The 24,598-nt window shown below is 48.9% G+C and overlaps 3 protein-coding genes across 16 annotated transcripts; 2 read left to right on the top strand and 1 right to left on the bottom strand.

Annotated features, from left to right (window-relative positions):
* Positions 1-26: 26 nt before the first annotated feature.
* On the top strand, positions 27-19,375 carry LRRC51 (leucine rich repeat containing 51). Of its 13 annotated transcripts, none has more exons than XM_059133814.1 (6): positions 27-162; positions 6,344-6,426; positions 7,045-7,182; positions 11,430-11,635; positions 12,560-12,708; positions 12,959-13,568. In XM_059133814.1, the coding sequence occupies exons 3-6, from the start codon at positions 7,101-7,103 to the stop codon at positions 13,116-13,118; spliced, it is 597 nt and encodes a 198-aa protein (XP_058989797.1). In that variant the 5' UTR covers positions 27-162; positions 6,344-6,426; positions 7,045-7,100; the 3' UTR covers positions 13,119-13,568. The 13 variants fall into 13 exon arrangements, with proteins under 13 accessions (XP_058989797.1, XP_058989837.1, XP_058989851.1 ...); XM_059133868.1 differs by lacking the exons at positions 27-162; positions 12,959-13,568 and adding exons at positions 171-277; positions 19,276-19,375; XM_059133861.1 differs by lacking the exons at positions 27-162; positions 12,959-13,568 and adding exons at positions 171-277; positions 16,858-16,969.
* LAMTOR1 (late endosomal/lysosomal adaptor, MAPK and MTOR activator 1) lies at positions 13,912-19,485 on the bottom strand. Its single transcript, XM_059133963.1, has 5 exons — positions 19,345-19,485; positions 15,684-15,829; positions 15,354-15,431; positions 14,874-15,000; positions 13,912-14,543 (listed from the first exon to the last, which is right to left on the bottom strand). Exons 1-5 carry the CDS (start codon positions 19,384-19,386, stop codon positions 14,451-14,453), a joined length of 486 nt encoding a protein of 161 aa, XP_058989946.1. The 5' UTR covers positions 19,387-19,485; the 3' UTR covers positions 13,912-14,450.
* On the top strand, positions 18,139-24,598 carry LOC131807957 (transmembrane O-methyltransferase). 2 transcript variants are annotated; one of them, XM_059133772.1, is made up of 5 exons: positions 18,139-18,222; positions 21,023-21,216; positions 22,067-22,339; positions 23,400-23,596; positions 24,092-24,598. In XM_059133772.1, exons 3-5 carry the CDS (start codon positions 22,081-22,083, stop codon positions 24,410-24,412), a joined length of 777 nt encoding a protein of 258 aa, XP_058989755.1. In that variant the 5' UTR covers positions 18,139-18,222; positions 21,023-21,216; positions 22,067-22,080; the 3' UTR covers positions 24,413-24,598. The 2 variants fall into 2 exon arrangements, with proteins under 2 accessions (XP_058989755.1, XP_058989746.1); XM_059133763.1 differs by lacking the exons at positions 18,139-18,222; positions 21,023-21,216 and having other exon boundaries at positions 21,223-22,339.

Here is a 24,598-nt window from a genome sequence, read left to right as displayed (position 1 = left end):
CACGCTTCAGGACCCGGGAAAAGGAAGTGTGAGGACCACTGGGAAGGGAGAACGGGTGTCACTATTTCCGGACCCGGGCCGGGACTTGAGAGAAAAGAAAACTACAAATCCCAGCACGTCCCGCGGCTTTGGAGCCCCGCCCCTAGCGAACTACAGCTCCCGGTAGGCATAGCCGTAGCACTTACGGAGTGTGGCGGGGATGCGGTGGTGAGGCTAGTTACCATGGAGTTGGCGCTGAGGTAGTGGGACGCCGAGGCTGGAGGGAAAGCAACTGCGGGTGAGTCGGGCGGGAAAACAGAAAAGTCGTTCTAGGGAACCAATCTCTGGAGAGATTAAGCAATTTCCTTTTCGGGGACTGAGAAACCCCCCGCACACACCCCTTTCCCCCTTTCACAATGAACAAGACAAGACATCCATACGGAATGGACCTGGGGAGGGAAGGGGAACGAGATACATACCCACAGGGATTTGGGGGCGCTTAAGAACATCTCCTGTCACAAACCTGGGACCCCCTAATACGGATGCGTCAAGTCCCTGACAGTGGAAGATAAGAAGTACCCTCAGAAAATGGGTTGGTTTTTCCTGTGATGATGAACTGAGACCTCTTCAAGACATGGAAGTAGAATTAGAATTAGACATGGAAGTAGACATGTATGAGGCTTGACTTTTCTCTTTCCTTACAGTAAGGAAGATCCCAGGGTACAGCCTCCTCCTCAGGGTCAGCAGCATCTGCCCACACACACGCATTAGGGGTTCTGTCCCTAAATTACTTCTCCCTATGGTCTGCTTCTCCTAGCTCTATGGTTAGAGTCTGATTCCTTTTACAGTCTTCATGACAGATTATATTAGGCAACTTACCCAGTTCATTCACATTCAGTCTCTCTTTTGAGTTTTGAGTCAAGGATATTTATCCCCATTTTACAGATTGGAAAACTGAAACCCAAAGAGGAACAGAGACTTGCCCAAGGCTACACACCAAATTGGTGACAGCTTGGGACCATACCCCAATTTGCCAGTTTCCAGCCAAGTCACTAACTTGAGTTTACAGCCTGTTTAGCTTAAGGACTTGTTCCAAGGAGTAAACTGCCCCAGGATAGCAGCTAGGTTGAATCTTGGACTTCCCTGTGGCACCTGGGAATAAAACCTCCCAGAATACACTAGATTATGTGGCCGACTTTTCATGACACTTTGATTTTTCTTCCACCTATAGCCCATAAACAGAAACCCTCTCTAGGCCAGGCCATTCAGACTCCTATCAGATCTTATCTGATTATTCCTCAAAACTTCCTGTGCCATCATACTACTACTTACCTAAGAGTAAGTAGAGAGGGAAGAAACAGGCTAACAACAAATCAAATTACAATTGTTAGTAACTTCAAAAACTGAAAACAAATTTTCATCAACTGGGACTGGTTAAACTTAACTAAATGAAGTGGGGTACACACAAATTCTATTCAATACTCTGCAATTATTAAAAAGGGTGAGTTTAGGGGCACATGGCACATGGGTGCTCAGTCAGTGAAGCAACTGCCTTCGACTCAGGTCATGATCTCAGCATCTTGGGATCAAGCCCTGCATCTGGCTCCCTGCTCAGCAGGGAATCTGCTTCTCCCTCTCCCTCATATACTATTTGTTTATACTATAAACAAATAGTATATGTTTATTTAAAAATATATATCGCTTCTCGGCCTTTTGGCTAAGATCAAGTGTATTTAAAAATATACACGATTGGGCGCCTGGGTGGCTCAGTGGGTTAAGCCGCTGCCTTCGGCTCGGGTCATGATCTCAGGGTCCTGGGATCGAGTCCCACATCGGGCTCTCTGCTCAGCAGGGAGCCTGCTTCCTCCTCTCTCTCTGCCTGCCTCTCTGCCTACTTATGATCTCTGTCTGTCAAATAAATAAATAAAATCTTAAAAAAAAAAAATTAAAAAAAAATATATACACGATTTTGTATATCTCCCTTCTAAGAGGTTATAATTCCAAATATTAATCATGTTTTTGATCAGATGGAGACTCAGACTTTTAGTTTCTACTTGATGTACTTCTCTATGTTGTTTGGTTTTATTTAGCAATCATATTAACTTTTAAAATAAAATAAAACCAGTAGAAGATATTTCCAATTTGGGAAGGAAAAATTCCAAAACAAGACAAGTATGCCTCTAAACTTGTCATTTGTCAAGTCAGTCTGGACTGATGAGGAAGGCACTAGGATCTGACTGGGCATGAGGCAGAATAGCAGCTGGGAAAGACTGACTCCAGAAATTCGGGGCGCCTGGGTGGCTCAGTGGGTTAAAGCCTCTGCCTTCAGATCAGGTCATGATCCTAGGGTCCTGGGATCTAACCCCACGTCGGGCTCTCTGCTCTCAGGGGAGCCTGCTTCCTCCTCTCTCTGCCTGCCTCTCTTACTACTTGTGATCTCTGTCTGTGAAATAAATGAATAAAATCTTTAAAAAAAAAAAAAAAAAAGAGAGAGAGAGAGAGAGAAAGAAAGAAATGCAACCATTGGGGCGCCTGGGTGGCTCAGTCAGTTAAGCATTTGCGTTCGACTTAGGTCATGATCCCAGGGTCCTGGGATTGAGCCCCACATCGGGCTCCCTGCTCGGCGGAGATCCTGCTGCTCTGCCTCCTTGTGCTTTCTATCACTTTGTCAAATAAATAAGTAAGATCTTTAAAAAACAAACAAGCAAAAACAAACAAACAAGCATACAAACAAGGCTCTGAAGTGAGAAAAGCAACAAGGTTTTGTCAGTTCTACCCAGCAGCCAGGTATACCAATGTGACACCTGAAGACACTAATTCATTTTTTTCATTTATCTATTATCCATTTGTTCATCAAGACTTTAGTGAAGACACACTCTTTGCCAGGCTCAGTACAGAGTAATGGTAGGAAGAGAGAAATAATTCTGACTTCTGTCCCTGGCCTTGAGCTTACAGGGAAGAAACAGGAGGTAGTTTATAAAGAAATGAGTATAGGGGCGCCTGGGTGGCTCAGTGGGTTAAAGCCTCTGCCTTTGGCTCAGGTCGTGGTCCCAGGGTCCTGGGATCGAGCCCCGCGTTGGGCTCTCTGCTCAGCAGAGAGCCTGCTCCCCCACCCCCCCTCTTTCTGCCTGCCTCTCTGCCTACTTATGATCTCTGTCTGTCATATAAATAATAAATAAAATCTTAAAAAAAAAAAAAAGAAAAGGAAAGAAAAGAAAAAAGAAATGAGTACAGGGTCACCTGGCTGGCTCAATCAGTAGAGTGTGTGACTTTCTATCTCAGAGTCATGAGTTCAAGCCACACAGGGCATAGAGCCTACTTTAGGAAGGGGGGTTGGTTTCTCAAGTGGCTCAGTTGGTTAAGTATCCAGTTCCGGGGTTGGTTGCCTAAGTAGCTCAGTTGGTCATGTGTCTGACTCTTGATTTCAGTTCAGGTCTTGGTCTTGGGGTCATGGGATTGAATCCCATATCAGGTTCCCAACTTAGTGGGGAGTCTGCTTGATATGCTCTCCCTTTGCCCCTCCTCCCACTCACATGTGCATGCTCTCTCTCAAATAAATCTTTTTTAAAAAGGGAAAAAAGAAACGAGTATAGATAATACAACTGCTTCAGTGTATTAGTACTAGCACCTGCTGCAGGGCATACAATAGCTCTCAAGATAGGTTTGTCTCCATTTTACAGATGAGGAAACAGTCTTTGATAAAACTTTATTCAAAGTACAGTAGGGGTATGTATCAGTTAGCTATTGCTGTATAACAAACCATCCAAAAACCATAGTGACTTATGATCTGTATTACTGCTTCTAAGTCTCTAAGTCAGCCATAGGTTTCTTCTGGTCTTGGCTGGGCTCATTCATGTATCTGCAGGCACCTGTGACTATCCTGAACTTTGAATTGGTGTAGGCTGGCTATTGGCTAGTCTAGGATGGCCTCAGCTGGGAACACTAACTCTCTGCACATAATTCACCTGCATATGTTTGTCACATCCCTCCAGTAAGGTAGCCGTTTTCTCTTGGCACAGGCAAAGAGCAAGAGGGCAAGCCCTCTCTTTAAGCTTTCTGTTTGCTTCATGTTTACTAACATCCACTGGCCAAAGCAAGTCACATGGCTGAGCCCAGCATCACAGTGAATAAAACTACAGAGTTAAAGGGCAAAAAAATAGATACCAGGGAGACCTGGAATAGGAATAATCAAGGGAATCAATCTACCACAGAACACAATCAATTTTATCTGGAAAGACAGACTTCATCAAAGAGGGTATACTAGGCCTGAGTATTAAAACATGAGAATATTCACTAAGTAGGCAGCTGTTTCTTAGAACTGGATGCAGGCTGGTTTGCCACAATCAATGGAAACCTAGTAGGCTTTTCTGCGCTCATGACAGACAGGGTTCTCTTATTTGTTATCTTGGCTTCATTCCTTCTGGTCAGGGATAGGGCAGCGGGCACTCCATAAATGTTTGCAGAATTGAATTGAGTTTCTTACTGTGAATGAGGTGTGGACTGAAAAAGCTGAACCTGGGAGCCAATTGTTAGAAAGAGCAGCTTACCATCAACACTAGCAAAACAGAAAGCCTTGTATTTGGCAGTTTCTCATTCATTCCTCCCACAAGCATTTCTTGAGTGCCTGTTGTAAGCCAGGTTCTGTGTCAGATGATGAATAAGATACAGTGCTAGCTCACAGCCTGGGCTACTATTGAAATGGAGAAGAATAACAACCGTTTCCAACTGGCAAATTTATCTAAACTACTGAGGGCTGCATTTTTAATACTAACTCATCCAGAAAAATACATCAGGAGTTGGTATGACACAAAGTCAGTTTTTAGGAACTGCACTGAGTTAGGTTCTCTGATGGTCAAGGAAACTAATAGTCAAATTCTGCCCTTAAATATTTTAAGCTAAAATCCATGTCCAGTAGTGCAGAACTCTGAGGTCCCAACCCAGGACTTTGAAAAAAGTATCTAGTCTTGCTCAGAGGCATCAAAACTGTTGTAGGTGCTCTAGTGGAATGGGCTTCTCTGTTTAGGGGAGAACACAAGCCAGGTTCCTCTATTTCCAGAAAAGTCTGTGTTCTTTGTTGTCTGTCTGTATATTTGATACCTAAAAGATGCAAGTCTCCCTAATTAAGTCTGTACCCACCAGGCCAGTCCTGATTTGACAGAGAACTCAACTGTGAAGTGACTCAAGGTGGCACTTCCACAAAGCACAGCTGAGACTGTTGCTTTTTGAGAGGAAGACATTCACTTTCCATTCCTGTACATGTTAAATCACAAAAAATTAGTCAAACTGTATTTTAAGCTTAAGTGGAATTATACACTATCAAGTCCATGTTTTTTTTTTTTAAAGATTTTATTTATTTGATAGAGAGAAATCACAAGTAGACGGAGAGGCAGACAGAGAGAGAGAGGGGAAGCAGGCTCCCTGCTGAGCAGAGAGCCCGATGCGGGACTCGACCCCAGGACCCTGAGATCATGACCTGAGCCGAAGGCAGCGGCTTAACCCACTGAGCCACCCAGGTGCCCCAAGTCCACGGTTTTTAAGAGAAATCATTTTAAGAAAATGTGTGGATCTCATTTTCTGCATACAATCTATTTGCTGCTTTGACTCAAATGGTAAGAACTGCATATCCTGAGGTTTCCTTTTTTACTTTGGCTGTCAGGAATTTCAGAGATAACATAGGCCAGTTCCTAATTCTGTGGTGCATCTCTTTGTCTTCCTTTAATCTACTTTCCGATCTTTCTCTTCCTTGGTTTCCATTTCTTACATCTGCCCTGTCAGTCTGGTAGCCACTAGTCACCTGCAGCTGTTGTGCACTTGCCAGGTAGCTTCTGTAAAATACCTCCATTGTTAATAGCAATTATATGTTGAGTATTATTTTGGATATATTGGGTTAAATAAAATATATTAAGCTTTACCTGTTTCTTTGGACTTTTCTTCTTATAGCTACTAGAAAATTTTAAATTACATATGTGAAAAAATTATATATGTGGCTTGCATTTGCAGTGTTCATTATATTTAGTTGGACAGCTCTGTTCTCTAAGAAATCATCCTGTTTTGAGTGTGTTGTTATGAACTACCTCAAATCATTTTGGAAACCAGGTGAAGTAGTGAGCAAAGGTGACGACAGCAGTGGATGAAGTGAGGAAGGGGAGGTTGACTGGGACATGTCTTTGTCAGTCTATGTGTCTTTTGTTTGTGCCTGTCACATAGAAAACCCCTTGTTAAAGTGTGTTTTGAGCTTTATTCTTCCCAGGTGAGTAGTATTCGCACTTCCCCAGCCTCTGGAAAATTTCTCAGCTTTACGTGAGCTAACCAATTGGAAAGGATCTGATAAGACAATTGATAACACTGTGTTCACCCCTCTCAGGGGTATTTCCATTTTAACAGAAAACAATCCCTGAACCCAAAGGAATGAATCCCTAATGGTGGAGTTTCAGGCATTGGTGACAGGTGAGTGAGTGAGGTAGACTCCGGTTTGATGTGTAGGTGCTTATATACGTAGGAGTACATTTGGCATGTGGCTGAAAGTAGGGTCTGTGGATGGAGAAGTGGGGTTGACAGACAAGCTGAACAAGCTGACCCTGGCTGGGTCGGACTGGCAAAGGGCTGTCAGACACCAGGTCCAATGCAGGCCCTCCGGGTTTGTTAAGCAATAGAATAGCCCAGTTGATGTCACTGGAGTGTGGGTACCAAGGCAGCCTCCATGGTAACTACTGTGGAGTAGCACAAAGGGCCTCAGTGTAGGATTCAGGAGTGTATGATTGCAGTCTACACTGACTCACTGGCTTAACTCTGGGCAAGTGCTTTCACCTGGGGTCTCAGTTTCTTCGTGTGGAAAGCAGAAATGGGTGTTACAACTATCAATAAGCTCTAAGGGATGTAAAGGTGTTCTGAGAAGTAGAAAGTGCCCTACAAATGCAAGGAATGGTGATTACTATCTTAAAATAGAAATGCAGCCAGGCAAGCCTGGGGTGGTGGAGGGCAGAAAGCAAGGGTACAGGGCTCTGGGGTTACCTGGAAGCCTAAGCCCCTTGTACCTGGAATACCAGTCCTTCTTATCACCCCCAGGCTGAACCCGGACTCCCAGGGCCAGTGCTTACACCTGACAAATGATGGCCTGAGCTATGAGCAGACAGGACTATATGAACACTTCGGTGCAAGAGCCCCCTCTTGACTACTCCTTCCGAAGCATCCACGTGATCCAAGGTCAGCCCACAGAGCACAGCACTCCACTCACCATGGCAACAGGCTGGGTATGGTCCCTAGGGAGAGACCAGTCTTTTAAGAGCCTAAAGAGAGTCTTCCTGTGTGCTTGCAGATTTTTTTTTTTTTGACGTTTTTGAGAGGAGTAGGGGGTAAGGAGGTGGCAGGAGTGGAAGGGGTAACTGATCACCTTCAAAAGAATCCCCACTACAGCAGTAAAGTCGGGTGAAGAATAGTGGGAAACCAGTTTATTAGCCAATGGTTTTATTCTCCTGTCTTTACCTGAAGAGAGGAAGAAATGAATGAAAACACAGGCAGAATCCTATCTCCTCTGAGGACACAAGCCTATTCTGATCACTGGTAAAACATGCAGGGTCTCATTATTAACAACTGGCATGTTTCCAGTTTAAATATTTATTAGTAAATACCTTATGCTTATCCCAGGCCTACCCAAGCTTATTCTGTCATCACCCACAATTATTGCAGCTTCCAGCACTGCCCAAGCTTATTCCCATTTTATTAATGAGTTTCTTTGGAAATAGGTGGCTCAGGGAGGCTCTTAGCAGTATCCTATTCTCAGAGGAAGATGCTTCTTCCCAAGGAAGTTCTATCCCTGGCTTTTGCTATCTGGCTTACATTTGCTCTCACAGAACCCATGCTGGCACCCATATATCCTAGACCCAGATCTGGCTTCGTTTTTTCCTCACAGGCAACTGGGGGCTACTTTTAAGCTCAGGAAGAAGGCAAATAGTTATCCAGGAGGTACAAGCCTTGGCTTGAGTTTGGGATACTACTGGGTTTGCACCAGCCACAGTGGTAACTTATATTCTCTCAGGAGCACACACCGACCCACTGTGATCTTTATTTATTGTACATAGCATCACTTCTGATGTAGTCTGTGATTCACAAGGGTTTTAGCTGTGATAATCCTGAATGAGAGGTGACAGGTGACGAAGTATGGCTCCTGCCTACCCTGGGAATTCCCAGCTCTGAGTGGGGAAATAGAGCTTTGCACTGCTTTGCGCTCTGTGGAACCTTCTTAATGAGGGGAGAAAACATCCACTACAACCATGGGTAACTCCATAGCACAAACCATGGGCCATACAGATGCCGGCTCCCTCGTTCAATGGTTATTTACTGAGCATCTACTATTTAGTAAGCGCAGATGTATACATACCTGCCAGATTCCTTGCTGTGTCTTGTAAGGAGGGGAACAGGGGAAGCATATCCAGCCCCCAAAAGGCCAGTCCCCTCAGGTTCCCCGGAGCTTGTGGAAAGAATCTGGGACTACTTGATAGACTACTTGCTAATGTAATCAGTAGATGGATTATAGATTCTGAAATGCTGGCGACTCTAGACCACATTCAACCCACAGACCTCTGACTTTTTACGAACCTACAGTATTAAGGGAGTCTGCCATGAGATACTTACCAATCCCTTCCATTATGGGGTGAGGGATGATGTGAGGAAGTTATCAAACTAACTCCTACCCTCTAAGGAAACATGGAAAAGTCGTGTGGCAACCCTTCAGAAATAGAAGAATCATGCTTTTCCGGTGTGCCTGGGGCTAGGCACTTCCCAATTCTTTGGGCACTAATATCTGTGCTCCATTTTCCAGACCTGCCTTGGCCTACTCTGAACTAGGCAGCTTCAACAGATCCTTAAGCAATGCAGTACCCTGGTGGAATCTGAAGGGAACAAACCTGTAGCAGTGGGATACCCCATTCCACTCTTGATATCGGCAGCCCAGATGGGAGCCTTAAGTTTTCGGCAACACAGTCCCACCAGTGGCTACTTCTGAGCTGGAGAGCTGCCCATGCTGTACGGCATTCCTCAAGCTATTGCCTCATCAGGCTGGATGCTAATCTATATGTGGGTTTATTTTAACCCTTTTATTCAGCTGTATCATTTCATTGGGAGTTCTCAGGATATGTTGGGGCCAGGGGCAGGATTAGGAGTTCATTCACAAGCTGAATTACTGTGCTCCAGTGCCCTTCTGCCACTTCCCCCCAACCTCAGGCCCTGACTGTAGCTCCTGCTAACTCCAGCACTAAGGCAGAGAGCCATCTGGTGGATGCTGGCTGACCTGCAGCTGAGGAGGAGAGGAAGTTACTTACTGGGTGGAGGTAGAAGGAAGTGTGTCCCGTAAGAGCTCAGGGGAGTGAAAGGCAGCGGCCAGCTTCAGCAAATCCAATACTTTCTTCCCCGGATGCAGCTTTAGACAAGTAATGAGAGGCTTGGGGCAAGAGGAAATATACAGTCCCCTCAGCCATAGCCAGTATCTGGTTCTGACTCTGCCACTGTGAGTCTGGGCAGGACCCAGCCTCTCCGGACCTCATTTGTCAGAAAGGGTTGGGGGGTGGATCTACACAGATGGTTTATAACATCCCTGTTTTCCTTATTCTCTCTCCTCTGCCGAACTTTCTGCCAGTGTTGTTTACACTACTTGCTTAAATTTCCTTAACCTGTTTACTCTTGAACTCAGTCCAATGTAGCTTCTGGCCCCAGGCCCTTGTGATTTCACTGTATCCGCCTTCACCAGGATCACCAAGGGCTTGAGTTGCCAAAATTACTTTTCAGTCCTTATCTCCTTGAAATCCACTCCTATAAACTATGAACTCCCTGAGCATCTGTAAAAATTATCTTCTTGTGGTTCTCCCTCCCTGTCCTTCCCTCATTACTCATCATTATTTAATAGACGCCCCCTCCTCTCTACCCTCACTCTCCGTGTAGAATCCCCTCTATTTCTCTAACTTGTACACCTTCTATACTAATGATTCTCGTCCATCTCCGGAGCTTCAGACCTTCGTATCCAACAGCCTGCTTGGCTTCTTCACCTCTTTGTTACAGGAGCCTCAGATATACACCAAGGACAAGGCTGAACTCACCTTTTTTTTTTTTTTTAAAAACTCCTCACCTTTTCAACCTTAGTTTGTCTTTTTCTTTTTTCTTTTTTTTTTTTTTTTAAGATTTTATTTATTTATTTGACAGAGAGAGATCACAAGTAGGCAGAGATGCAGGCAGAGAGAGAGAGAGGAGGAAACAGGCTCCCTGCTGAGCAGAGAGCCTGATGCGGGACTCGATCCCAGGACCCTGAGATCATGACCTGAGCCAAAGGCAGCGGCTTAACCCACTGAGCCACCCATGCGCCCATTTTGTCTTTTTCTAATTCCTTATCAGTCCCCTAAATAAGAAACTGGGCACTGCCCTTGATTATTCTTTTACCCTTACATCCAGTCAACCACGAAGTCATGCTGATTCTCTTCCTCCCACCTCTCGCCTGGATGACTGAAAGAGCCACACTGGTCTTCCAGTCCCACCCACTCCCTTTAATCCATCTCCACACTAAAGCTTCAGAATGATCTTTTTGCAATGAAAGATTTGGATCACCCTTTGCTTTAACCCTCCAATGGCTTCCCGTCACCTACAGAATAAAGTCCAAACTACTCTGCCTGGCTTTCAAGGCTTGTTGGCTTTTCACTCCATGTCCCACCTTGCACAGTATGTGCATACATGCCCTTTCCCACCTCTGTGCCTCTGCTTGGGTGCCTCTCACCCTTTCCACCCTTTGCCTGGTTAAGGTCTCCTAATCCACTGAACTCCATCTTAGGTTTCGACTTCCCTGAGCTCCCAGAAGAGTCCTTCTTTATGATTCCGTCACTATCACATTGCCAGTTTGTTTTCATCCTGCCTATATGAGCTCCTCCAAGGCACAAAATCTGCCTCATCCCTACCCTGTTACTCATCCAGAACTTGGCACAGAACTTTACCACTATACATCCAGTATCTGGCACATACACAGTTGCTTAGCAGTAATTCGAGAGAGGGACATGAGAGGGTGTTGTACTGAAGTGAATACTCTAGGCTCTACCAGTGGATAATTCTAGATTTTGTGCTATAATCATCTTGGTCAAGTCTGACAATTATAGTTCTTAGTTTCCATAAAGTGGGAATGATTTTGCCTCCCACACCCCCAAAAGGGGTGGCATATAGAGGACCCAATGATAGAACAGACATGAGAGGACCATGGGATGCAAACCAAGAATTTGGGATGGCAAGTCTTTGACCCTTAGTCCAAGTTTACTTGGACTCCTGGGGCCTGTGGGAGTGATACTAGACTCAAGCATGAGGCTATGGTCCTGCCAGTACCCCCAGCTCTAGCACAGGCTGTAAATCCTCCCAGCTCTGTTCCTTCCCATCCCTAAGGCAGAAAAGCAGAGACAATAACCCACGTCTCACTGTCCCCACAGACCTGTTGAGCGAGGAGCCTCGGACAGGGCTACGACCACTAAGGCACTCAAAGTCAGGGAAGTCACTGACCCAGTCCCTGTGGCTGAACAACAATGTCCTCAATGACCTGAGAGACTTTAGCCATGTGGTTTCACTGCTTCTGGAGCATCCAGAGAACCTGGCCTGGATCGACCTGTCCTTCAACGACCTGACTTCCATCGACCCTGTGAGTCCCCAGCACTGTGATTTAGTCACAGGGTGGGCCCGACGCCAACTTGTCCAACCCCCAGCCCCTCCATCTCCCACGTCTTTCAGGAAGTAGTGCAGCAGCAGGCTGCTGTCCAAGTACATGGCTATGGGCTCAGACAGATGTAGGTTCAAATCCTAGGTTTGTCTCTTACTGTAGGACTTTGGGCAAGATACCCCACCTTTCAAAATCTGTCTCCCTGTCTGAAAAAATGAGGAGCATGTGCTCCCACCAAACATAAAGGTTTTGTGAGGAAAGCCAAATGGCATGTAGCAGGCTCCAATAACACAACAGCTTTTGTTATCAGGCACCCTCTGTGCCTAGTGCAGAGTTTGTCTGTGGAAGAGACAGATGAAGTACAGCACTTATTTTCCATGAACTCAGACTCAAGTTTTAAGAAATAAACACATTGACCTTTTCTTGTCCAGGATCCCTACCAGAGGAAAAAAGCAGTTGGAGCATGAGCTGGACACGATTCCCTGGGTTGTAGATTGTAATTTTGTAATTGTAAATTTGAAAGCTTCTCTTCTGTACCTGGTGAGATGCTATCCCTGTCCCTTGTTGTGAAAGAATCTTAGATCTCCAACACTAAAAAGGTCTTCAGTGTAGGGGCAATTGAGGCTCGGGGGGAGCAGGAGTGCCTATTCATCTGGCAAGTCAGTGGCTGTGCTAGGCTGCCGGTCCATACCTCCCATCCCTCAGAGCACAGTTCTGTGCCAACATGGTACCCCTGTACCCATTCAGAGTAAAACAACAAGTAGGTCAGAGTTATCCAGAATGGCTGCAGGGGGGTAGCAGACTGGAAAGCAAGTTGTTTCCCAGACTCTTCCTTCTTTGCCCACCAGTCCTGAGCACCAATCCAGGGCTCTGCCCATCCTGGCTTTCGGTTTCCTTCCCCAACAGGTCCTGACAACTTTCTTCAACCTCAGTGTACTCTATCTCCACGGCAACAGCATCCAGCGCCTGGGAGAGGTGAACAAGCTGGCTGTCCTCCCACGGCTCCGGAGCCTGACACTCCACGGGAATCCCATAGAGGAAGAGAAGGGGTATAGGTAAGTGCCCTGACCCCAAAGCTGAGCTCCCCTGAGGGCAAGGAGGTGGGGAGAGAAGAAATCCAACACCAGTGTTCTGCCATGCTAGGGCAGAGAAGGGAGTGGTGACCTTTAGGCATGTCTTACTATCCATCAGGGGAGACTCTGTCTCCCCCCAAATTATCCTTTGGTCCCTCCATTCCTTGCAGTTAGGGGAGAGAGCAGCAGCTGGTGGAGGGGGAAGGAGGTTCTGGTGGGGGCTGGCCCCCAGCCCAAGTCTTCCCCACAGGCAGTATGTGCTGTGCACCCTGCCCCGTATCACCACATTCGACTTCAGCGGGGTCACCAAAGCAGACCGTGCCACAGCTGAAGTGTGGAAACGCATGAACATCAAGCCCAAGAAGATCCGGATCAAGCAGAATGCACTCTGAGGCTCCCAGGGCCCCAGCAGTCCTAAAGGCCGAAGACAGTCAATTTGGTTTAACAATAAACGATCGGAGCAGTTGAGCAGATGTGAAGTCACCTGTGCCATGTACAAATGTCCTCTGCCTCAGGCAATAGTCAGTAGCTCCGGTCTTAACTTCACCAATGGAGGGAGGCAGAGGAGGGAAAGGCCTTTTGGCCTGGGATGTAGACCTTTTCACCTGGTTTACTGTATGGTCTTGAGAAACTTACCTTATCTCTCTGGGCCCCTTTTTAAAAAACTCTTCAGTTCAGATAGAGGTTAGAGCTGCTTCAAAGAGCACCAAGTTTCTGTGAGTACACCTCAGAGAAGATGCTAGACCCCCTGCTTCAATCAGATCAGAGTAGCTCCACTCTGTTTTACATGCTGGTGTTCTGCTTGAGATTTCATCAGATAAATAGAATCTTCTGCTTGAAAACAGTGGCTTGCTGGCTCCGTATCAAGTACCCTTGGTCTGCCTTTACCCCTCAACCCTGGGCTTGTTGGTAATTCCACTGCACCTGAAGCAGGGCCCCCAACAGTGACAGCTGCCTTGGATTCCAGTTTGTTCAGTTTGGACACTATTCACTGGAGAAGGGACAAGCAGTCTTATCCAATCTGAGGTTAGCCCAGGCCATTTCCAGCTAAGACCTGGGAACTCTGAACCCTTATCTCCTGGATTCCTCTCAATGGCCCTAGAAGATGTACCTCCCACCCCATCTCGCTGCTCACAGACCAGAAGTACTAGGGTGGTGGGCAGGACAGAGGGGCTGCAACCAGCACACAGATGAATACACTTCCTTTATCGAGGGCGACAAACCAAAACAAAACCCCAAAACCCCAAACATGTAAAAACCCAGGGTGCTAGAAATACAAACTCAATTCATTCAAATTCAAGCTTGTCCAGACCCTGGTCATAAACCCTCATGAGGTGCATGTGAGCACCAAGTCAGGGAGGGGGGAAAGGAGTGAGGCCAAGAGAAAGGGTGGGAAGAGGGCCCCCACAGGCCCCCTAGGGATCACCCTCACAGTGGTACCTCCAACTTCCCAGTGACAGTGAAGACCTACTAGGCTCTAACCTTTTGATCCCCACCCCATCCCTGGCCAGGGCTTTGAATGCCAGTCCCAAATGGTTCTGCCCTCCCTTGCTCCGTCCTCAAGTGCTGAGGCTTCCGGCCTCACTCTTCTCCTCCTCCACACTCTTCTCTGTGATTAGTAGCAGGTCAGGGTGCTGTGAGAGCCGCAGTAAGGCTGGGGGCCAGGGGAGGCAGGGTGGAGATGGGGTGGAGAGAAGAGCAGAGCTGTCCAAGGATCCCTCTCTTCACGGGATTCCGAACTGTACAACCAGCTCCTCTTTTGCGTCCACTCGGATCTGAGAAAGTGCACTGTAGGCATAAGCAGCTATCCTGGAGACCTGGGACAGAGGGGCCAGGGACGAGAGGAACAGAGAGGGGCAGTGAGAAGGGAGATTGGGTGGCAAGAGAGGAGGGGATGGTGGGGGACAGGAAGCCAAAGAGGAAAGCAGGGATGGGACAGACAGCAAAGAACAAGGAGAGGGGGCGGTAGAATAAGGGTAGAAACAAGAATATACAAAGTACAAGAGGTGAGAGTGAGTTGGGTACTCGAGCTACCAGGCTCCCTAACTCCACCTCTCTACTGCCTCTGAGACAGAGAAGGTGACCCCTCTGCCACAGCCTGGGCCTGGAGGGAAGGGTAGGCAGGGGCGGGCCCATGGGCGGCTCACCTGCTGCAAGTCGGAGAAGGGGACAGGCTCGCTGGCCAGCACTTGGTGGGGCTGGCTGGTGAGAGACGGCAGCGGCGGCAGCTTCTTCCAGTGGGTCAGGCTGCTGCTTAGCACAGCCAAGCGGGTGCTGGCCAAGAGGATGGATGGGAGTGCGCAGTCAGACCAGTCTGCTTTGCCCAGCCCAGCCCAGCCCAGGCAAGCCTTGTTCCTTCAGGCCAGAGAAGGGTGACAGGCACCTCCGCTCACCACGACTTGCTCCAGGCCCACCTCCCTCAGCCTCCTCACCCCTGCAGGCCACGGGGCAAACAGGGCTGACATAAACATCTGTATGGTACCAGGGATTTGCTGTCAGTCTCCTGCGCTGCACCCAAACAAGAAGCCTGGACTGCGGCTCAGGCTCCAAAGCTGGGTAAGGGGTGAAGGGGTAGGAAGGAGCCCAAGTAGCCTGAGTGGGGGCCACCGAAGCTGGCCGGGCCTCACCTGTATTGCCTTGCCCGGTCCATGTACTCATGCTGCTCCATGCCCTGGGAGTCCGCGGCAGACACGTCAATGATGTTGCTTTGGGGAGAGGAGGCAGAGGGAACATGACAGGTGCTTCAAAAGGGACACAAAGGATTCCCTGCCAAGTGCCGACTCCAAGGCTATCTGACACCAGTATCCCTGCCTGCCCAGTGGAGCAGGGCTGGGCCCAGAGGCACCTCTAGCTGTTGACCTTGCCCATCCCCCCTGTCCTGGGCCACCCAGTCCCTCTATCCCATCCTTTAACATGGATGGTGAAGCTCTGCTCAGGCTTGGGCCTGTGGTGCTCACCTGGCTGTCTTAGCAAGAATGGAGGAGAGCAAGGCCTGCTCATCTGTGCGAGTGGGAGGCAGGCTGTGGTAGTTGGGCTCGGCTCCATTGAGGGCTTTGGTAGGGGGGCTGCTAGGGTCCAGCAGCAGCTTCCGTTCCTCTCGGTCCTAGGAGGGGCCAAAGGGGAGAAGTCGGCCCTAGAGACTTTAGTCCAACACCTGCCTTTCCTGGGCTCTCCTCTCAGCCCACCTCTGACCTTTAACCACCAAGAAATATCCTAAGTGTATGGAATGTCAGCTAAGGCTCAGTCCTGCCTGCCCTTGGGAGCTCGGCTGAGTTGGTGGTCTGGGATGAATCAGAGTGGAACCAAGCAGTCCTAGAGGCCCTAAGAAGATGGACAGAGGCACAAAGCATGTATCCAGTAACACCTCTAGAGCTTCACAGAACATTCTAGTGCCTGATGCAGGTCAGGAGATCCCCCAGACAATTCTATTCCTCGTATAATGTCGGGACAGGAGTCCTAGCCTCTGGGTCACACAGTCCCACTGTGCCCCCTCCTTGAGGGCAGGTCCCTTCTACTCTCAAGTGTTCACTCTCCTCTGATGCTCTCTTCATACATGACTCCCAGAACCAAACTTGATGCACCTGGTGAAGCCAGACCTGACAATGGAGCTGCTCCCTCCCTTACCATGCCAGCACACCTCTAGCAGTGTGGTTCTGCTTTTTCAGTCACCTACGTTGATCATCACAGCCCCCAGAACTAACCTTGGGCCAGACCAAGTCTCCCTGTCCCTCACAATTCTGTGTATATTTCTCTTCATCCTCATCTACTGCAATCTCTCTGAATATGACCCTGCCTTGAGCCCATCCGCTGCAAATCCCCGCTGGCTTTGTGTCAGCTACAAATTGGATAAGCAGACCTGCTGGGTATCTATCCAAGCCATAAAGAGCAAGTGTGCCCAGGACAAAGCCAAGGACAAGGGGCCTATCCTGCCTAATGCTGACTCACCAACTCTCAATGCCAGACCACCAGCGCTCCACTCCAGGCCACTTTCAGTTCCTACCACAAACCTTCCCACTGCAGGCTCCTGGCTCCCCTGGCCACAGCGCTCCTTACAGAGGGGCCACTTCCTCCTGCTGGCCTGCCCCACCCTAAGGCAGGCCCAGCCTTTTCACAATACTCTTTGTTCTAAAGCCTAGGTTGTCCACGTGTCCCCAGTTCCCAACAACACAGGACAAGAGCTGTGGGATTCTGCCCTATCACTTCCCAACTCCTCAACACAGCCCCTCCTCCTTAAAACACAGGGTAAGTGTGAAAGGGCCAGAAAGACAAAATGCTTGCCAGAGATCTGGCTCCCTAATGAACCCTGAGTTTGCTTCCTGTGTGTCATCCTTCCCCCAAGCAGACAGATCTTCCTGCAGGACAGGGCAGTTTTCCCCCCATCAGGGGTTCTTCAAGAACAATGTTTTCCTGACACCTAGACTCCCAGAAAAGGCCAGGCTTGTGGACATCACAGTGGACAAATCACTTCCCCCCCTCACAGAAGGCCAAGTGCAGCATGGAGGGGATTTTCACACCCTGAGTCAGTGTCAACCCAAGGGTCAGGATTTCACCGTCTACCCTAGCAAAGACACATGTATGTGGCCTGCCCATGACTACTATGGGCAAAGCTGAAAGAGACAGCTTGGCCCAATGGATAAAGCACATGGCTTGGTATCAAGACACCACAGCTACGGCACTACTCAGCTCTGTATCATTGGCTAAACCATTTCGTCTCTCTAAACTTTCTTCTTGCCATTAAATACACAATCTGTACCTATAGGACAAAACATTTTGCAAAAATCAAATGAAAGAACTATAAAGGCCTTTGAAAAATGTATCATACATTCTTTATTAAAATAAAGGAGCAGAGATAAGAGTGGGAGAGGGGCCTATCCCAAGAGTTGAGAGAGGGACTCTTAGTGAATGGTTTGGCATAGACTTTTGCCACACAAAGCCTTAAATCACCCAGCACAGATCGAGCACTGTTCTGGGGGTTAAAACCAGAAGTGGGAGTCTGTCAAGAAAGTGAAAATCAGGAGAGCAGCAAACTAGAAGCTGGTATCCTTTCTTAGAAGGCACTACCACTTCTTGAACCCTTCATTCCTTCCAAGAGTCTGTTTTACTCTTTAGGACACAATTTCCCACAGTTTTCCCAGTAGGCAGGAATACTGTGTCCTCTAGGAGGCTGGGATAAAGTGAGGGGTAGTGGGCATGAGGTATGCCTAACATAAGGTATAGGAAATAAGAGTATGTGTTCACTGAGTGTTTCGGAAATTAATGAGGCCCAGGTGCCACCCATACTTCTTATACAAATGACATTTTCCTAACCTTAACTCCTTAACCCAAAATAGGTTCATGTGAGTCACTGGGGAAAGACCTACTTCCCAAATACCAGTAACAAAATCCATTTCTGTGACCATTTTCCCCACCAGACTTTGGGCTACTTGCTGAAATCTTTCTATCCTGTGTCTAGAATGTGCTGAAATGTAGAATCCAGGCTTAGAGAAAATCAAAAAGGTGAGTGGCCAAAAGCTTGAGACTTCATCCTCAGGAAGGTCTCCCTACTCCTAAAAGGAGATCAAGCACGCAGGGCAGGTTTAAGGTGGGGAGAAGTGAGAATGCACCAAGATGAAGAGGGAGAATTTAAAACTGCACAGGTTTCTCAGCCTAGTCCCTGTGCAAAAGGATCAGATCTACAGTCAAATTCCCAAGACAGGCCCCTCTCTAGCTGGAAGAACCTTCAGGCCCCAAGCAAAAACTGCACTGAGGCAGCCCAAACTGAGCTCCCTATCCCGCCTCCCTAAGCCAATCCAGTCAAGGCGGAAACCCACTTTGTAGCTTCCCAAATAACTTCCCACATGCCTCGATGTCTTCACTGTCTCTATCAAATTCTTCGCTGGCCAACTCAAATGCCACCTACTTCCAGAGGCCTTTTCTTTCTTTCTTTCTTTCTTTCTTTAAGATTTTATTTATTTATTTAACAGACAGAGATCACATGTAGGCAGAGAGGCAGGCAGAGAGAGGGGTGGGGGAAGCAGGCTCCCTGAGCAGAGAGCCCGATGCGGGGCTTGATCCCAGGACCCTGAGATCATGACCTGAGCCGAAGGCAGAGGCTTAACCCACTGAGCCACCCAGGCACCCCACCAGAGGCCTTTTCTGACCACAAACCAGCAGTGACCTTACTTCTTCAACCCAGGGGCTGAGATCCTATACCAATTCCTGATTCATGTCAGGACAAATGAACTCTTAGCCTCAGCTTACCTGTCTCTAGAATGGATTCACAAAGCCCGCTCACACAAGCACAGAAAAGGCACAGAAAGCTGGGAAGGCAGGGTTTCCCAGAGACCGAGGTTGAAGAACCTAAACGCTATAAAGGTTTAAGGGTGAGATAAGATAAAAGGGGTGGGGCGAGCGGGATAGACAGGTTCCTGCACACCCCACTGCGGAGACTGTGGAGAAGCTGGGGCTTTAACAGGGGTAGGAGCCTGGGCAGGCGTCTCCTCTGTAATCTGTCCCCTCCCGGCCTCCGTACTATATGAACCCCGCAGTCCTACTCCTGCTCTTCTGCAGGTTTTCTTCTGGGCCCCACGCCCCAGCCTCTCAACCCTCATTCCCGAGCCTCGCCCGCCGCGGCCGCACCTGGTCCGAGTCCTCGTTCTCGCTGCTGTAGCAGCACCCCATGGCCGGGGTCGGGCCGGGCACTCAGGCCGCGCCGAGGAGGGACGGCGTCCGTCAGGAGCCCTTCCGGTCACATGACCCGTGGCTGCATCCAGCAAGCAGCCACCGGCCTCCCCGCCTATCCCTTCCCAGAGTCGCGCCGCGGCTGCCGCAATACTGCCTTCCGGCCCCGCCTCCACCGCGTGATCATCGCCAACCAATAGGCAGGCTCACCTCCTTTGACAAAACGCAAGACACGTGACTCGATGAAAGGAGGGGCGGATCACATGACTTCAGCTTCTTGGAGCTCGCGTTTTCTTCCACCGGCTCTAGAGGTCCTCCTCCTATTTGGTGTGGTGGCTGCTAGGCTACCTTCTGAGGCAATGAGTGAACTTATACCAAATGCTATCATGATTTGCTATCCTAAATGCCATTGGAGGGGCTTGTGGGATTGAGGCTCCAAGCTTCTAGAGCACAACGTTTGTATACAAACTTTGGACCCAGAGATGCCCAGCCCGCAGTTGTGGACACCTAAAGAGTATGGCGCCCAACGGAGTTCTCAGCACCTACTGAGGATCGGAAACTTACTGGAAGAAAAGGTCTTATTCCTACGCAAACCGGAGCAGAGCTCAATCCTAGAAGAGAGAGAGCGCCTCACGGGCTTTGCCCTCAGGCATTTCTCGTCAATCTTAATGGCCTTTTTACAGCAATCATAGTAATCTAACACAATGCTGTTTTCTTAGAACCATCCCATAGCTTCTCTTGGACGCTGAACACAGGTCCACGTATGTCATTCAAGATCTTGCAGACCCTCTCACCTGCCTCCCATTCCAGCATCTGGGTCATGGAGGTTGGTAGTGATTGTGGTGGCAGTGCAGGGATGACTGGAGTGATGCCTCACTAGCCATAAGAAAATACTTGCAGTTCCCTAACTGACCTAGCTATTCCACGTGTGCCTGGAACATTGTCTCCCCACCAGGTCTGTCTTCTGTCTTCAACCCTCACTACAAATAGTATTTTCCTGATTGCCATCTTCAATCCCATTATTTGGGAATGTCTAGCTCCTTGTGCTTAATTCTTATCATGTTGATTCCTTCATTTATCTTATCAAAAACTACTGTCTCAGGGTGCAAGGGTGGCTCATTGAGTTAAAGCCTCTGCCTTCGGTTCAGGTCATGATCCCAGAGTCCTGGGATTGATCCCCACACCCGGCTCTCTGCTCCGCAGGGAGCCTGCTTCCTCCTCTCTCTCTCTCTCTGCCTGCCTCTCTGCCAACTTGTGATCTGTCAAATAAATAAAAATCTTTAAAAAAAAATACTGTTCCTGATGTGCCACACACCCTTCTGTCAAGATACATAGCAGTTCACAAAACAGTGCAAAGAGCACTGCATTATGTCTATTCTACGTTTCTGGATTAGTATCTTCATTCAAACTTGGAGTTCCTGGAGGAAGGGGGCAAGACCTGACTCCCTTCTGAAACCCACATCCTGGCATTTGCTTAGCAAAAAGTTGAATTTTGAATTACTTGAATTTTGAATACACTTTGGCTCACACCATGCCCTGTTGTCCTGATACAAGGAGTTAGAAGAGAGGTCACCAAACCCAGTAGCTCTTATTACCCCTCAGATCAAGACCCTGAAGTTCGGTACATTTTTTTCAGGAGTTGAGAAGTGTAAGAGTCAGCCCCACCTTGTTCCTGCAGCTAGTAACCTGAACTGCAGGTCTCAGGTGACAGCAGCAACTCTGCATCAATAATTGAAAGCAGGTCCAGCCCGCCTCAGGGTTCTCTGGCCCCAAGGACTCCCCCTCCTTTCCTATGCTCTGATCGTCCCCAAGCAGGAGCCTCCAGCCCAGGTAAGCAGGGCTCTTGAGTGTGGGTTCCCAAGCACATCAGTTCAAACTCACTATCACTCACCTACTCACATCCATTTATACACTCTTACTTTCAATTTCAGTCCCCACCATCACCAGGGGCCTCACAAGGGGCAGATCTGGAGGAAAGGGAGGATGGTCCAGGGCAAGCCAAAGGAGAAGGCACTTACTCCTATAGGGGACGAGGAAGAAGAAGAGGCTTAAGTGAGGGGGCTGTGTGCTGTGTGTGTTTACACTTGTAAAAGGAATTCTGAGGGAGAACAGAAAAGCTGAATGCAGGGGAGGGGAAACAGGACTGGAGAGGATATAGGATCAAGGACTCCTCCCACCCTCAAGGAAGACCAGATGGAGGGGTGGGAAGAAATCTCATTCTAACACCCTATGGAGTATTTTGATTGCCTTCTATTAAGGCAGCACATAGGGCCTGAAGGGGTTTCTGACTACAAATCTGTGCTCTTTTGCTCTACATTAATGGGTCAGAGAAGAAAAGGCAGAGGGTGAAGAGGGTAGAGGATATCTCAGAGGAGGTCTGCGAAAGCAGTCCAGAGATGAGGAAATGAGGAGAAACGGGTAGAAGAAGCAAGGTAAAGATAGGACCAAGGGACAGAAGTGGGAAGAGGTGGCTTGGGGGTCGGAGCAAAACATAGACTAGCGTGAAGTCCTTGAAAGTGCATGGGCTTGAAATCAGACCAATTCAGATTCAAATCCCAGTTCTGCTGTGTGACTCTGGACAAAAGTGTCTTTTGAGCTATGGTCTTTAAAATATAGAGATAATACAAATGACAAGCAATGATGCATGTGGGTTTCCCTCCCTGCCTCCCTTCACACCCAGTCCTGGTAGGGACCATGTCCCCTGCCATCGCACTGGCCTTCCTGCCCCTGGTGGTGACATTGCTGGTGCGGTACCGGCACTACTTCCGACTGCTGGTGCGTATGGTCTTGCTGCGGAGCCTCCGAGATTGCCTTTCAGGGCTGCGGATTGAGGAGCGGGCCTTCAGCTATGTGCTCACCCATGCCCTGCCTGGGGACCCCAGTCACATCCTCACCACCCTGGACCATTGGAGCAGCCACTGCGAGTACCTGGGCCACATGGGGCCTGTCAAAGGTCAGTGTTCCTTAACCGTCTGCTCTAGGAAGCACCCCCAAGATGGTAAGGAAGGTCTGGGATCTGCCGCTGCTACTGGGTGCCCTCGGCAGGTCCTGATCCTCTCTGGGGCTCTTTTTTTCCCTCTACAAATGAGAGGGCTAGGCAAAGTTATTCATTCATCTAGCAAACACTTATTGCCACCCTTTTGTACTAGGCCTGTACTAGGTGCTGGGTGGGAAAAGGAGGCAGAGGTCACAAATGCTGGCCTCAAAGGAGACATAATACAAAGGGAATAACCATCATAGTGCATAACCCATAATTTTGTAATTACCTGTCCTAAATATTTCTCCCCACACCGTGGAGTCTTCCACATCCCATTCAGGGTAGCTGCCTGGCTTTGTCTGAATCCCAGCTTCTGGCACAAGTGCTTTTAGTCTGAAGAAATTTTTCAAATTCCAAGGTTAGAAAGATATTCAATGAATAAAACAAGGGGGCGTGAAACTGGGAAGTTCTAGCAAAGGTTTCTGTTGGTTGTTTCTACTTGAGCCCTCCTGGACGAAGCAACACTTACACACAGCCTAGAATTGCTTCCCGCTTGGCCAAGCAGATAAACACAGGGGTGGGGAGGGGCAAAATCAGCCACATATACTAATGCAGCATGATGGAATGAGCCAGCACTGACTTGGCGGATTCTGGCCACAGTGTATGGAAGGGCTGTGATACAGGCTACAGATGGGAAGAACTGGAAAGATTGGCTAGGATCGGATCCAAGAAGGTCCTGAATGTCAGGCTGAGGATCTCAAGTTCAATCTCAAAGTCCTTGAGGATCATAGGAACCAAGGAACAAAGGGTCAGATTTGTTTGTTGGAAAGATGCCTGATGGGTGGTATGAAGAAGAGAGTGAAGAAGGCAAGCCTGGAGGGGGAAGAGCACCAGTGGGGCAGCTGGAACTATAGTCTGAGAAGACCCCAGCTGGTTGGGGGTTGCAGTGAGGCAGGTGGGCATTTGAGATCCCTTTCTGTCAGGGGTCCTACATCCGTCTCCCACATCTGCTGCAACAGCCGTATTTCCCCCCCAGGTCAGATCCTGATGCGGCTGGTGGAGGAAAGGGCCCCTGCTTCTGTGCTAGAGCTGGGCACCCACTGCGGGTACTCCACATTGCTTATTGCCCGTGCCCTACCGCCCGGGGGCCGCCTTCTCACCGTGGAGTGGGACCCACGCATGGCAGCAGTGGCCGAAAAACTCATTCGCCTGGCTGGCTTCGACGAGCGCACGGTCAGCCCCCACCTCCCAAACCCTTGTCTCTTCTCTCCCATGCCCAGCCTTGCCCGAGCCAGGCCTCTCCAGTAAGGGAATCCCACCTAGAAGGCAGCAGCTCCACATAGGGGACTGTGACCCTGGGTAATGCATGAATTCCTGCCCTTCTGTTCCACATCATTTGCTCACATTTGCTGTTGGATGACAAAGGAGCAGTTAAGAGGAAGGTCTCTGGAGCTCAGCAAATCTGGGTCCAAACTTCAGTCTACCCCTTGTGAGCTTTATGACCTTGGGCCAAGCACTTATTCCCTGAATCTCAGCTTCATCACTGACAGAATGGAAATCACAATACTGATGCTGACCTCTTGGGTTTGTTCTGAGGATAGAGGAAATGTGTGAACACTTGTGGGGTCCTAGGCCAGGACCTGGCGTAAAGTAAGCCAGATCATGCAAGAGTCTGGTGTGGGAGAACAGTCTCTCCCACCCTCATCTCCAGCTCCTTCTCCCCGACAGGTGGAGCTCATTGTGAGTAGCTCAGAGGAGGTGATCCCGTGCCTACGAACCCAGTACCAGCTGAACCGGGCAGACATGGTGCTCCTGGCACACCGGCCCCGATGTTACCTGCGGGACCTGCAGCTGCTGGAGGCCCATGCCCTGCTGCCAGCTGGTGCCACTGTGTTGGCTGACCACGTGCTCTTCCCGGGTGCACCTCGCTTCCTGCAGTATGCCAAGAGCTGTGGCCGCTACCGCTGCCGCCTCCACCACACTGGCCTCCCTGACTTCCCTGCTATAAAGGACGGCATAGCCCAGCTCACCTATACAGGGCCTGGCTAAGGTCTGGGCCCAGGGGTACTTACTGCTGCCCCTCCACCCCCACCCAAGCAAGGACAGCAGAACATCCCCTACCCTCCCCGCTTGTGGCCTGACACGTGCTGGGCTCAGGGTGGTGGGAGGTTGTCCTCCCACCTGTGGCCTCCCATTCTGTTCCACACTGATTCAGGCATCAAGTTCTGTCAGATT

This window comes from Mustela lutreola, chromosome 1 (genome assembly GCF_030435805.1).
Source record: "Mustela lutreola isolate mMusLut2 chromosome 1, mMusLut2.pri, whole genome shotgun sequence".
NCBI classification, from domain to species: Eukaryota; Metazoa; Chordata; class Mammalia; order Carnivora; family Mustelidae; genus Mustela; species Mustela lutreola.
This window is presented reverse-complemented; position numbering and strand designations above follow the sequence as displayed.

Coding starts and splice junctions, on each gene's coding strand:
- LRRC51 (XM_059133814.1), top strand. CDS start 7,101: ATGAGCAGACAGGACTATATGAACACTTCGGTGCAAGAGCCCCCTCTT. Junction 11,636..12,559: donor ACCTGACTTCCATCGACCCT/GTGAGTCCCCAG, acceptor CTTCCCCAACAG/GTCCTGACAACTTTCTTCAA. Junction 12,709..12,958: donor GAGGAAGAGAAGGGGTATAG/GTAAGTGCCCTG, acceptor GCTGGCCCCCAG/CCCAAGTCTTCCCCACAGGC.
- LAMTOR1 (XM_059133963.1), bottom strand. CDS start 19,386: ATGGGGTGCTGCTACAGCAGCGAGAACGAGGACTCGGACCAG. Junction 15,830..19,344: donor AGAACGAGGACTCGGACCAG/GTGCGGCCGCGG, acceptor GGCCCCTCCTAG/GACCGAGAGGAACGGAAGCT. Junction 15,001..15,353: donor GACCGGGCAAGGCAATACAG/GTGAGGCCCGGC, acceptor CCTCTTGGCCAG/CACCCGCTTGGCTGTGCTAA.
- LOC131807957 (XM_059133763.1), top strand. CDS start 22,024: ATGATGCATGTGGGTTTCCCTCCCTGCCTCCCTTCACACCCAGTCCTG. Junction 22,340..23,399: donor CCACATGGGGCCTGTCAAAG/GTCAGTGTTCCT, acceptor TTTCCCCCCCAG/GTCAGATCCTGATGCGGCTG. Junction 23,597..24,091: donor CTGGCTTCGACGAGCGCACG/GTCAGCCCCCAC, acceptor TCTCCCCGACAG/GTGGAGCTCATTGTGAGTAG.